The sequence below is a fragment of the Myotis myotis genome, unplaced genomic scaffold (genome assembly GCF_014108235.1).
Source record: "Myotis myotis isolate mMyoMyo1 unplaced genomic scaffold, mMyoMyo1.p scaffold_m19_p_7, whole genome shotgun sequence".
NCBI lineage: Eukaryota > Metazoa > Chordata > Mammalia > Chiroptera > Vespertilionidae > Myotis > Myotis myotis.
In genome coordinates, this window is record NW_023416379.1 from 4,119,215 (window position 1) to 4,133,551 (window position 14,337).

At 46.3% G+C, this 14,337-nt stretch overlaps 1 protein-coding gene across 3 annotated transcripts in view; it reads right to left on the bottom strand.

Annotated features, from left to right (window-relative positions):
- The window catches only part of FNDC1 (fibronectin type III domain containing 1), a 69,088-nt gene that overhangs the window by 10,257 nt on the left and 44,494 nt on the right, over positions 1-14,337 (bottom strand). For all 3 annotated transcript variants that reach the window (XM_036317145.1, XM_036317143.1, XM_036317142.1), the window contains 5 exons: positions 12,579-12,690; positions 11,253-11,729; positions 5,805-5,873; positions 4,313-4,456; positions 1,677-1,907 (listed from right to left, as the gene is read on the bottom strand). In XM_036317145.1, the coding sequence (XP_036173038.1) occupies positions 1,677-1,907; positions 4,313-4,456; positions 5,805-5,873; positions 11,253-11,729; positions 12,579-12,690 (1,033 nt within the window). The remainder of the gene's footprint in view (positions 1-1,676; positions 1,908-4,312; positions 4,457-5,804; positions 5,874-11,252; positions 11,730-12,578; positions 12,691-14,337) is intronic.

The following is a 14,337-nucleotide window of genomic DNA, read 5'->3' on the forward strand; positions in this document are numbered from 1 at the left end:
TTCATTTAACAGATATTTATTGCATGTCCACTATTGCTCAGACACTATACTAAGTGCTGAGGACTCAGGGAGCAGTAGAGCAGACAGACAGACTGAATAACACAGCTGTGACTGGAACTATGAAGGATCTGTCCATGTGCTCTCAGGGGTGTGAAGGGAGACCTAGTCATGGTGGACACGGAGAGCTTCCCTGGGGTCCTCAAATGGGGCAATCACTGAAGGATAACTGATAACTCTCATCCTTCAGCTGTGTTTCTCAAATGCCCCAGGGCTCAGGGAGCAGTGGTATACTTATGTTAAGTAACCTCTGTTGTGCAAGAGATCAAAAGCTAAACAGTACAAGGTAAGGTTTTCAATGATTCTTCTGTATGCTTGCTTGCTTGATTTTCAAAATTGCCCTTCATAAAACCATATTCAATGAAGAAAAGAATTTTCTGGATGTTTTGACTGCAAGCTTTCCTTCTTCCATTGATTTATCGCTTCCTATTAGATGCATGTTGGACTTCATAGATACTGGCTGCAGCAGCCCACGCAGCATGCACACTGGAGTAACCAGCACTGTTAGTTACACCTAAGGCTCAAACTCCTTGATCCTGCACCATCATGGCTCCTCTGGGCCCTGCAACCTCACCTGGCACAATACCGGGGCCGTTCTTTCCTGTGTCCCTTATCCTGGCTTTTGCGCTACTTGCAGACTCCATAAGAAAAGTTCCTTTTTGGATGTTCTTGAATACTTTTTTTTCTCATTTTAAGAGATAATATTAGGGACATAAAGCAAAAGTACTATGACTTTGATGAACTACATTAGCATAATAGTGACAGATAATGTCAAACTATACCACCATCACCCATCTAGCCCAAGACACACACACATACATATCCCTTCCTCTTACACAACTTGCAGGCTCAGAAGAAATCACTCACAAAGGAAGGGTCTCTTCAAAGAAAATATCAATTATTTTCAGTAAAAACTTATTTCAATATATTTCTCCTCAAATATATCCTTGGCAGAGTCAGATGAACTCATGATCATCTCACAGGCCAAGTATCTAGGAGGCTCAAGATGCCTGGGCCTTTTTCCATCGCATCCAATTCCCACATGAGCAACTCAGAAGCACTAAGACTGATCTGGGAGCACCCAGCAGGCATGGAAAGTGGAAGAGGCAGAGTCACAAGGTCGCACACAGTAGGAGCTCTTCATCATCCATCACACTGTAGGATCTAATCTTACAAGTGGCTACATGGACTCCCTGGCCATTTTGCAGGATTACAGAATTCAAAAGATGTAACAATATTTTGCATAAGAGGAAACAAATGTCCAGGGAGATGAAGTAGGTAGCTCAAGGTCATGCAAATCTATCTTGGACTAGGATTCTGGACTTCTGACTTCCATCTAGTGCTCTTCATACTGCCCCACAGGACTTCCCTACCTGCGTATATTTCATCCTTTTGAAAGAAGACATCTGCATTTATCCATTCAGTCCACCCATGCACCTACTCATCCATTCATCCAATCCACTCATGTATCCATACATCCATCTCATCCATCTATCCAATCCATCCATGCATGTATCCATCCATCCTTCCATATACTCATCCTCATCTGTCCATCCGTTCTTATCTGTATGTCCCACCTACATGTTGATGGGAACTCTGAACATCTGCCTTGGACACACCTGTTACCACATCTCCCGGGGTGGCTTTGTCCCAGTCCACAATGACAAATGAGTGGCAGCCTTCCATAGCAACAATGGTGATATTGCGGGGCGCGTGCTGCGGAGGCAGGTCATTCTTCCTCATGTCAGTCGGGATGATTTCATCCAGGCTCTCCACTTGGAAGTGATCCAGAGCATCGGTCAGAGAGCAAGGGGCGGATGGGTCTTTACTTAGATACGTCACATAAGGAGCTGTAAAAGAACAGACACCCAGTCGGGTTGCTGCAGGCTTTCTCTGGAGGCAGAAACATAAGTTCTGCTCCATGGAGCAGACCAATTGTTCAGTCTCTCCATGCTAGACAGAGGTTCCAAGGTCATCGGCCCTCATAGCAAACCCAGAAGCACATCCCTAGCTCTCCTTAATGGACCCACCCATTTATACCTGTTAATCTCGTGGTTTCAAAAGATGCTATTGCCCCATGAACATTGATGACTATGAAAGATCCCCAACTGCAATTCATTTAACATAAGTTAGATCTGCAGCATTTTACCATTCCTATGCCCAAACATTTGGAAAAGTGTGAATCAGGCCCAGAACAAAATTCATTCCCTAGACCAGGGGTGGGCAAACTTTTTGACTCGAGGGCCACAATGGGTTCTTAAGCTGGACTGGAGGGCCGGAACAAAAGCATGGATAGAGTGTTTGTGTGAACTAATATAAATTCAAAGTAAACATCATTACATAAAAGGGTACGGTCTTTTTTTTTTTTTTAGTTTTATTCATTTCAAACGGGCCGGATCCGGCCCGCGGGCCGTAGTTTGCCCACGGCTGCCCTAGACAGTCATGGGACCAGAAAGGAATATACACTGTTCAAGATATACAGCTTCTGGCATCAGTCCTGGGAGGCCTTCTCTAGGGCTTCCGTGACCCCCATCCCCATCTGGAATGTCTGCAAAGGCCAGGCCTGAACAGCCTTCTACAACACTCTGCTCAGCACAATAATAGCTACCCACATTTATGAACAGGTTCGAGGTTTTTCTACACTAACCTCAGTGGGCACAAGGGCACCAGGAATAAAGCAGGACTTGGACTGATGTCCCATGCCCTGCTGAGTCTGTTGACACTGAGGGGGGCCCGGGAAAGAAGGGCCCCAACAGGAGGCTCTCCCTCCAGCCCACAGCTGTTTGAGATGCGTGCTCTGTGAGAAGTTGGAAACGCCAGGGACACAGGGCCGGGCGTTATACACATAAGGCTCCAGAGTGCTCTCATTCTAGCACTTCTTCTTTTGTTCATCCCCATCTGAGTACATTTTCCCATTGATTTTTAAAGAGAGTGGGAGGGAGGGGGAGAGACAGAGAGAGGCATCTACGTGAGAGAGCCACATCGATTGGTTGCCTCTCGCATGTACCCGACCAGGGCCAGGGATCAAGCCTGCATCAGAGGTATGGACCCTTGACCAGCATCAAACCCAGCACCCTTTAGTCCAAGGGCCAATCCTCTATCCACTGAGCCAAACGGGCCAGGGCTCTAGTACTTTCTAAGTGTTCCATTGCATCTTTTGGTGCGGGTGCTCATTCTCAGTGGCCATTCCGACCAAAGGCAGTTTTTAGCTCCTCTATTTCCAATAGTTTGTATAAAATTGGGCCTTCAGGGCTTGTCCATGGATCTAATCTGGAAGTTTTGGAGAGCAATCTATGCTGTATAGATTACGGACACACAGAAACAGCCAGACAACGGCAGCCTCTCCGTCTTCAGCGGAGTTCTCTGGGACAGCTGATAACAGCGCTGGCAGGAGTTCCGAGTCCGGCATGCAACTAGAGAGTCGGATCTGGTGAATTCAGCCGGCTGCTGCATGCCACGGGCCAGCATTGGCACCTCCCGCAGGAATGCCGCCTCACATTAATTACTCTCACTCTTCAAGTGCATGTCGTTGAGACACTCAGAACTACATCTTGGCTGGCAAGAGCTGTTCTCTGCTTATAGCAGAGCATTTGTTTTGGAAACAAAAGAGTGTGATATTAGTTTAAGCTGTTGCCAGTCTACTTAGTCATATATTATTTTTTTCTACTAAGATATTAATCTAAGTGCCTCGTTAGTGAAGTTCATTAAGGACATGGGAAAAGAAGACTCCCAAAGGGAGTGGAACACAGTTTAGCAAAACAGTTTCCTCTCAAAACTGTCTCCGTAGCTGCCAAAAAGGAGGAGGATAAATTCATGGGTCCCAAGGCCTCGAGGCTAATGAGAGAGAGAGGCAGTGACTCAGAGGAAAGCCCTGGCTCTGGGCTACCATCAGTCGGTCAGTGCTCATCTCTGCGAGCCCCGAGGAAGTCCCGTCTCAGACACTGGCCGCGACAAAAATACTCATGTTCCCGACCTGATACTCCCTACGTGTCCCTTACTCTCAGGCCGCACAGATCAGCCCATCTCTACTCTGTCCAATTCCAAGTACCCTGCATGCGCCCCTCTCCTGCTGTCTGCAGAGAGTCCCTGTGGTCGCAACAGGAGTGACTCGCTGGTCGCCCCAAGTGGAAACTTCACTCTGGGAAAGTTTCTGCTCCACATGGACCTCCTTGGCCAGGCCAGGGGACCGGCTATGTGCGTCCTCAAAGGGCCCAAGCTAAAACCCCGTTCCTCTGGTTAAGAAAGGTCTATTTACCAACAAATCGCTTCTTCCCAGCCAGGTCGAACTCTTCCTCGGGGAAGGAGCTAATGGTGCCTTCTGCTGGGATGACGGCGGGCGTGGCAGCCGTGGTGGGGGGCCTGGTGGAGGCCTGTGGCCTGGAGGTCTCAAGTTCATAATCTGAAACAGGATGAAGGTTCTGTAACTGGGCACTCCCTGCAAAGGAGCGCTGTTTGCAGCCAAAAGAGACTTTCTAAGACCACACTCTAGATTAAAGCGTGCGCGCACACACCCCACGATAAATGCCATGCCCAAACATAATTTATTTCTAATAAAACAGTATTTTCCCCATTTCAGTCCCCTCAGAAAAGCAGCTGCAGAGAAAAGAGAGGATGGGAAAAAAGAACCACATCTGACCAGAAAAAAATGAAGTTTTTAAATCAAAGCTGAGAGAGTCTTAGAATTCATCCAGTTTAGCACGGTCCTGGTCCTTGTCCAAGGCCAGTCTCTACCTAAATCAGTTCCCCTTCTAGAGTATAACAGATTCCCATCAGAAAATAAACTTGATTGTTTGCTATTTATCATCTTTGGCTTTTTTTCTGAGAAGGAGGTGGGATTAATTTCACTAAGAGAAATAATCTTTTAATATTTAAAAAAGAAAATAAAACTGCTCCCTTTTCAGCTGCTCAAAGGTAAAGGGAAGCTGCACAGTGTTTGCAAAGGTGCTAAGAAACCTTCCTCTGCTTTCTGACATTGATGTTTTCTTTTAAGTTCATTTTTGTTTGCAAGATTCAACCACTGCATCAAACTGTATTATGACTGCAGCAAAGGAGACACTGCTCCCACATTTGTGATTTCAGACCATTGGAGCGATGGCTAATAGCAGGCAAGGTGAAGGGCAAAAGTGAGGACCTCTGAGTGTCAAAGGCCGCCACCTGGGTGGGGACAGGATGCCGACATGAATTTCTCCAACGAGTCACAGGGTCGTAAGTATAACAACACCACTGTGACCATTCATTGAGAAACAGTTCCAGATGCTACCCAAGGTGTTTTGTACTCTTAATCTTATACGCTTACCCTTACTTGAAAAGATTCTATGATTTAAAAAATCAGCACATCCGTAGCATTGCATTTGCCATGGAATTAGAAAAAGAGAGAACAGGGAAGAATGTGAAGAGCCCAGAGAGGAAGCTGAGATCTTGGTCAGTTTTACGAAGAGCGGAGGAGGGGGAGGCTCAGACGGGGCAGCTGAGAACTTCTGGAGGAAGGAGAGGCTGGAAGGGAGAGGTGGGGAGCAGAGGGAACTTGTTTGGAAGCTGTATTTTCAATCACGCACACTCTTCCTTTGAATCAGATATGCACTGGGGGTAAATTAGAAGTGTGGGGTGCAACCACCTTCCCTAAGCCTGGCCCCCGCCCCAGGGTTCGGAAGGAAACTGCAATTCAGAACATCCACTTAGGGATTAAAATAAGGTCCTCCCACCAGGAAAGAAATTATCCAAATAATGTGCTTAAAACCAGTTAGTACCTGCATCATAGACAACGTAGGCCTCTTCCGTGGGTGTGGCCGTGTCTGTCTCCAATCCTGAGAAATCATCTAGGGAAGAGGAAGGGAGAGAAGGTCACCGGGGCTCCGGCTTTCTTCCCAGGCGGCTCAGGACCATGTCCAGGGCACAATGGTTCTCCCCCTGTGGCCGGTTCATAGGCATAAGTCCTCAGAGTCAGGGCCTCCTGCACTTGCTCGGAAGATACATGCAAGGACTCATACCCGCTTGGCAGCTACGGACATCAAGGACTTACATGTGCCTGGGGCCCCACAGCTGGTGAAGGCAGAGCTAACACTGCACTCGAACTTCAAACCCTCTGGCTCCAAAGACTGTGTACTTTATCCTTCATAAACTGTCTCCACTTTTTAAATGTTCAACTAAGCCATGAAGTCGCTTGTAAACCTGAAGCTGCGCTACTAGAATCACCATTCCACAGCTTAATAAAGGAGCAGGTGAAGTGGAAGGTGTATAAACCCCTCCCCTAAAAAATTACAGGCACCAATTTGAACTTTTCATTGTGAGACACTCATTGATCATTCCCCAGTATTCAGCCCACTGGCCTCCTTTGAGGCTGGTTTGGATAACATCATGAGTGCAACGGCGCCAAAACAAACCCCGCCAGCGGAGGACCTTGGCCACCGGCCCTTCTGAGGAACACAGGGCAAAGCCCGAAGCCACCGGGGCCTGGGGGACGCCCAGCACCCACTTCACCCTCTCGGCGCTAACGCCGGGCATGCTCTGATGGGGCCCATGGGTGTCCGCGAGAGAGAAGTGAATGATCCACCCTCAGGGCTCACAATGGTCGTTTCACGAAAAACCATTAGACATGATTTCCCTTCGGTCATTCCAATGTCAATACGCCTGGATCCAAGAGGAATTACTCCTGGGCTGGGTCAAGTCGAGCAGTTTTCAAGTTCAGGGCACCTAGCGTTGGAGGTCATCCTGCCATTGTTTCCAGAAACGCCTCTTTCTTTCCCTCGTCCATTGAACTGTTAAGAACAGAGTCTTGTTTTTCCTCATTATCGGTTCAGACCCATTTCTTTTCACTGTTATTTTTGGCCAAGTCACAAATGAATAAGTCATATAATTTTTGAATCTCAGACTGAACAAGGGAAGGGAAAGTGTAGGGTTTCCTTCGTGGATGCCCAGGGTGAAGTACAATTCCTGGAGGCGCTGAAGTACCCCAGCCCAGCAGCAGGGCACAGAAATGGCGCCTGGTACCCGCAAGAAAGGGTCCCCTATTCAGGTGAGCAAGTTCCGTCTTCTGGCAAAAGTAATCATCATACTGAGTAATGCAGTGCTCCTTCTTTAAAAAACAAACAAACAAAGGCAGGCAGATTTTTCCAAAATAGCACCATCTTGATTCCAAGTAAAAGTTACTTCCAAGGTGGAATCAGTGTATTTATATTTTTAAGCTGACCATAGAATTTGCCCCTCCTGATGCCTTTCAACCACTTGGAACTACGTAAAAGTGGATGTTGTATGAGTCAACCCTGCTCCAATGTCAAAAGCTTCCACTTCTTCATGTACAAGTAACTGCCAGCCACCAACCCTGGTGGATGGTTTATTCTAGGGGTCTTCAAACTTTTTAAACAGGGGGCCAGTTCACGGTCCCTCAGACCGTTGGAGGGGCGGACTATAGTTTAAAAAAAAACTATGAACAAATTCCTATGCACACAGCGGCGGCAAAAACACCCGGCGGGCCGGATAAATGTTTTCAGCGGGCCGCATGTGGCCCGCAGGCCGTAGTTTGAGGACCCCTGGTTTATTCTCTTGAGTGACTTATTCAAATGGCCATTAAAAAAAACGAGTGCAAAATATCTCTAAAAATGAGGCCTTAGCTCCAGAGATATTTTTGAAAACTATAAAAACAATTCTTAATAGTTCAGAGAGGAGGTGAATGACGGTCATTTGAAACCAAGGACATTTGCAAAGTGTACGGTTGGTCCAGCTCCAGTGACTTTTTTATCATCCTCTTCGTCTTTTCTGTCTTGGGAGCGAGCGTGGCCAGGGGGGGCATTCCAACATGACTGTGTTACTGAAACAGGCCCCACAAATGGTCAAAGATGCTGAGCTGGCGCCTCCCATTTCCAAACACATGACCTCATCAGACCCGCTGCAGAGAGGGAACCTGAAGCACAAGGCTTTTACTCCGCAGGTAGAAATGGGGACTGCCTCTCGCTCAAGGTGGTGTTTAGATACCGAAGAGGAAGGATCAGGTACCGGGAGGAAAGCACTCTCTCTACTGCAGTCAGAGCAAGTAAAAAGGATGTGTGTGTGTGCATGTGGAGAGAAAGGAACAGAGAAGTGGAAGCAGCAATACGCTGGAAACAAGCGTGTAATCTGCATCCATGCCCACAGGAAGACACAAGCAAGGACTGCATCCGTGACAAACGCAAAAGGACATAAACACTTGCATTGCTGGGATGGCTGCACGATACAGGTTATTCCAGAACGTCACTTGAACGCGTGTTTCCAAGGAAAAGGGGGCATGCTTTAACCAGAGGAGCCACGACCTGAGACTGAGAAGAAGATTTTAAAGTTGGAGGCCTAGAAACAAAACTTGAGGACTTTGCCAATGGCGTATGACAACTGTCCACCAGATGAGGGTCGGGGGGTGGGGCTTGGATAAGCAGATATGCATTCCCTGATCACTAATGCTGGTTCTAAATCGTAATTATCACAACAATAAACGAAGTGCTTGGTAAATACTAATTGTGCCCACATGGACCCCAGGCCTTGGAAGTGCGCACTGTATGTGTAGTAGAGCTCGGGAAGTATGTCTCAGCGCTGTGGCTGATGCAATGGTGTGAGCACACTCCACCATGACATGCTTCCTCGGCACACCAGGAAGTAGCAATGCCCGCCTGAACTAACTCCTAGAGCCACGTGCACAGTACCCCAGCCTTTCAGCCATTGGTCGCCTATAGCAATGTGTCTCCCTCTGATTGGTCACCTATAGCAACGTGTCTCCCTCTGATTGGTCACCTATAGCAACGTGTCTCCCTCTGATTGGTCCCCTCATGCTATATATACCCCTGTAGTTCCTCAATTAAAAGGATCTGCGTCAATGAACCTGGTCCCCGGAGTCGTGCATGCAGACGCCCTAGCGCGTTGGGGCTCCGTCGTCCTCACCCCCGAGGGACTCCCCTGCTTCATGTATGCTCAGTACAACAAGAGAGAGGGTGTGAGAACACACAGACTCGGAGCAGAGGAAGCGGAGGAGCCGGGGTGGGTGGTCCTGCAGTTCGGTCGGGGAGACCTAGGACATGGCTCTGCTGCCATCAGAGCCCCTTTCTGGAAGCGTCTCCGCTGAGTCAGCACAGCGCGCAGGGTGTGTTGGCACATCCAGGCCAACGCAAGGTGTCCAGCCAAGAAAGGGAAAACGATTGCATGTTGTAGACAATGCACAGGATTTCCTAGAGTAATTTTGACTGATTTTCAAATTGCAGTTGATGCTTGAACAATGCAGGGGGTGGGGCACCGACCACCCATGCAGTCAAAATCTGAGTATATTTTGACTCCCCCAAAACGTAACTACTGAGAGCCTACTGCTGATGGGAGCCTTATCAATTACACAAATGGTCGGTTAACACATATTTTGTATGTTATATCTGTTGCATACTGTGTTCTTATGATAAAGTAAGCTAGAGAAAAAATGTTCAGAAAATCATAAGGAAAATACATTTATAGTTTTTATTGAAAAACAAATCTGCATATATAAGTGGACCTGTCCTTTCAAACCCGTGTTAAGGGTCAACTGTTTTTTTTAAGTAATGAATTGTAATACATTGTAATCTTATCTAAAGATGATGCACTTTTTCCCTTACATTTAATTTTTTCCCCAGAACTTTGTATTTATTTGTACTTATTTTGAAAATGCTGCCTAGAGGCAAGTCATTATTGACACTTGAATATCAGGGAATCAGAAGAAGGGACATGGATGCAGAAAAGAATATATGTACAGGGGTGGGCAAAAGTACGACTACAATTGTAACACAAATAAATAATACAAAAGTTAATAATATAAGGATAAACTGTGTTTTGTGTATTCACAATTGAAAACCTACTTTTGCCCACCCTGTGTATATATGAGGATTTGCAAAGAAAAGGAGAAATAACATGCCAAGAAAAATATCCACTTTCATGCCAAATAAGAGGCCAAAAATACAAAATAAATGAAGGAACAGCAATAAAGCCTATAAAAGCAACAAAAGAAAATTCAAAATATTGATAATGGCAATGAAAGCGAAATCCAAAGTAGTCACTCTTCTGCTTACAGCTAATTGTTAAGTAAACATTCTAATTATAGCTCAGTTTTTAAAGATAAGATGCTAATGCATGCAGACGAGGTCAAGGAACGTACGGAAGGTGCTGGTACCAGAAACCCGAAGGTGAGTCTAGCTCGCATGCACTGGGCAAATGGACAGGGTTATTTGGAACTTGTTCGTGCAAAGACGGACTTCAAACACAATGCCCCCCTCGGGGACGGCATTCAAGTCGACACTGGCTGGAGCCTGGCACGGTCAGCGGTGCTGTGAGAGAATCCCAGGTCTGCGAATGATGGCTGAAAGGAAGGTCCTCACGCTGCAGTAGCTTAAAAAGACATAAGCTTTGCAGCCGACACGCAATCCACCTCTCCCTGCGGGAGAAAAGGACTTCGCCTCCTCCACACCTGATGCAGCCGCAGAGATGACGCGTCTCAGCTCCACGCACCCTGACCCTGAGGGTCCCAGCTCCGCTGTCAGGAGGAAGACCCGCACGGGCAGAGCACGGCCCGAGTGGGTGTCCCAGAGCCGGGAGCTGGTGCAGTCCCCTCCCCCAGTGGAAGCCCCTCCTGCTGATCAAAAAGTGTCCCCCTGCCCAATGTGCTGGGGAACAACTTTCCCCGGAAACTCACCATGAGACTGAAAAATAGCCCGAATGGCCCAACAGGAAGACAGTCATTTAACCTTGTTTAAATCACATAGCTACTCAGAGAGCCATAGACATATAGCTTACATATCTCTATCTCTCCATCCATCCATCCATCCATCCATCCATCCATCCATCTTTCTACCTAACAAATACTAACCTACTGATACCCAGGGACACACTTCGGAAATGCTAGTCCAAACTAATAATGTTCCATGTTTTAGCTAATTTTTTGGCTTGGGCTGTGGAAAGGGCTGCCAGATAAAACATAGCATGCCCACTTACCATTTTAGGTAAATGACACGTAATTTATATTGTAAGCATGTCCTGTGCAATATCTTTATTTGCTAACTCTGACAACCCTGGCTGTGGCACAGTGCTGTTGAACAAACCTTGTAGGATTAGAAACACCCCTAGTTTCTGTCCCCCTGCCCCCCCTCCCTGCAGCTTGTGAGACCCCCCGCTGACAGGCAGCGAGGCAGTGACGTGGGCCACCGTTAGATGAAGACAGTTACCTTCCTCAGGGATGCACTCCGGGGCCCCACTGGAGCCCATGACCAGGTTGCCGTCTTCGTCATGCCGCTCCAGGGTCCCGGGGGGACAGGTGGGGACGGCTGTGGTGGGCTCGGGGGTGGTGGTGGTTGTCGGGGTGGTGGTTCGGATGGTGGTGGTTGGGCGCAGGGTGGTGGTGGTTGGGCGGGTGGTGGTGGTGCGGCGGGTGGTGGTGGTAGTGGTGCGGCGGGTGGTGGTCCTGGGCCGCAGGGTTGCCGTGGTGGGCCGAGGGGTAGTGGTGGGTCTCTCGGTGGTGGTGGTGGTGGTGGTGGTGGTGGTGGTGGCACGGGTGGTTGTTTTGATGACCTCCAAGCCCACCAGAGGTTTCCCTCCAAGACTCAAAATGGGCTTATCCTGGGCACTGGCCAGGGGTTTGCCATGTCGCCCCTGCCCGAAGAGGGGGAGCCCGTCAGGGCTCACCACGGGGGTCCCTCCCAGATCTGAAACAAGATCAAATACAGTCTGTGCAACGAGGGGACACAATCAGAGGAAGTAAAAAGCAAGTGGAAATGTCTCCTGAAAGCTTGTTATTCTTGTATTTTAATCAGGAAAAAGGCAAAGAAAGGGCATTTGAAAGGCTATTCGCTGAGGCAGACATACCTGCTGCTACCCAGACATCCCTGGGCTCACCAGCTTGCCCACTGCTCTGTGCTACTTCGTCTAAATGAATAACATGTATCCCCTTGCCCCATCACCCGATACAACGCTTAGTCTTTAGTAAGGAGAGTGACTCTTTCCCCTCTCATCCCTACACCCGAGGAGGAAAAGTGCTCCTTGGGGCCCGGGGTGGCAAATGCTTTCTCGAGGAAGCACTTGGAGTTTTACAGCCAGATGCTGCCTGTTGTGGCCGCTCAGCTCTGCCCTGCAGGGGACAAAGGCCACAGGCAGTGCACAGGCGAGTGTTCCTATGTCCCACGAGCCCCTGTGCGTGAACACGGAAGTGTGAATTTCATGTCATTTCCACATGTCACAAAGATTATCATTCTCTGATTATTTTTGCAATCATTTAAACATGTGAAAACTCTTCTGAGCTCACAGGCCATACAAAAACAGGCAGCAGGCAGGGTTTGGCCAGTGGGTCGGAGTTGGCTGACTCCTGCTCAAGGATGCCAATTTCCAGAACAAAGTTGAGTGCCACCTTTCCTAAGAGGGTGGATTCCATTGGAAATACTGCTGACAGTTATATCCAAGGAAAAGCACGTGGTCAAAAGTAACTAGACCAAGGGCACCCATTAAAAATCAGGGCGAAGTCAGGACACTTTTGTTCCATAAGAACCATTCTCACTTACCCACAATGGTTCGACCGTCTCCTCCTAGTTTAACCCGAAGAGGATTGCCATGTGAATCTTGGAGGTACCTTCCTTCTGCATTCAATACTAACCCACGATCAAGATCCACCACCTAAATCCACGACACAGATTAAACACTATATTGGACATTCAAAATGGTCACATTCATCCAACTACAGGAATACATGCATGAAGCTTCCACAGAAGGAAATACTAAAGTGAGCAGGAAACATTATTTTTGTCAGCATCCTTCATAAGGTTGAATGAGAATAAAGTGTAAAACAATTGTATTTCCTATTATAATTGCTTACCCATACAGCATGTAAATTATTTTGTTTCTAGAATATACAAAATATGTACAGACTACCATTTATTACGATGATGTACTGCTGAAAAATAGGAAACAACCTAAGTGTCCACCGATGGAGGGCAGAGATACAGACACTGTGGCACATCCATAGAGTGGGATACTATGCAGCCAGTGAAAAGGATTGAAAATTTCTACAGATAGTGGCGTATACTGATATAAATTCAGATTACAGGGATGATTATTTTTCAAAAATAAAAATATATTCATTGGTGTCTATAAGCTTAAAACTGCAGAGAAAATAATCTAAAGGCTACATCCCAAACCGCTCACAATGATGATCCTTAAAAAGTGCTTTGGAATGCTTATTATATTTTTCACATATTTCTGAATTGTTTCAACCTCTTGCAATGAACATGTATTGCTAATATATTAAAAACATGATATGCTTCTATTTTACTGTCAATGTGAAAAATCAAGGTTAATATAACAAAAACAACTTAATTTGGAATTAAATTGCCCAATATAGTATGTATGCAAAAAGGAATACCCTAAGAAATTATAAAACTTGAAAAAAAGGTATTGCTATCCCTATTAAGGAACAAACTCATGCTCCACCCTAGTGGTTCTCAAAGTATGGTCCCAGGCCAGCATACTCAGTGTCACCTGGGAACTTGTCAGATATGTGAATTACCTGGCCATATCTGAGACCATATTTGGCAAATCCCCAGGGATTCTGACACTAACGTTGAGAACCACGACTGTGCATGCTCAGACCAGCGAAGGAGCCCCTGCCAGCAGGCCACTTTGTTGGGTCCTGACTCAGTAATGAAAGTAAGGCTCATTGATATAAACCCTACTTTTGAAATCTACCCATACAGTTCAATTCAAAATTGTTTACATGACATTTGCTTTACTATGCATTTCTTCCTGGAATAAATATCAGTTCCTTTGAGAAACGAGAAGAACTATCTTTAAATAAGCTGTACTGAACATTTCATGAAATCCAATACGTTTTCCTAAACCTTATTGTTATAAATGGGAAGTGCTGACTGGGAATTCCACCATGAATACTTTTCTGATTCTTTGAAAAAATATTTCAAATCTCTGAATATTATAAAGTGTTCTTCTCATTACCCTCAAGCCACCTAAAATCCCTAAACATTTATCTTAAACCCAAGAAGTTAGTCATTTAACTTAAACGTACATCAAATACTGATACCTATTTGTTATTTTAGACAAACAATAATTATTGGAAGATTCAAACGGTGATCTGATGAAAATTGCCTGTTTGATTCAGGGTTTTCTTGCTTGTTCATTTATTTTCACTCTAATTCCTTTTGACAAAGGGTTTGAGACAATTTGCTGAAAATATGTGTACTTAACTAAACAATAAACAAAAAATAAACTGGGAAAATAGAAGTTCATTTGAGAGGCTGTGCCTCAAGTTCT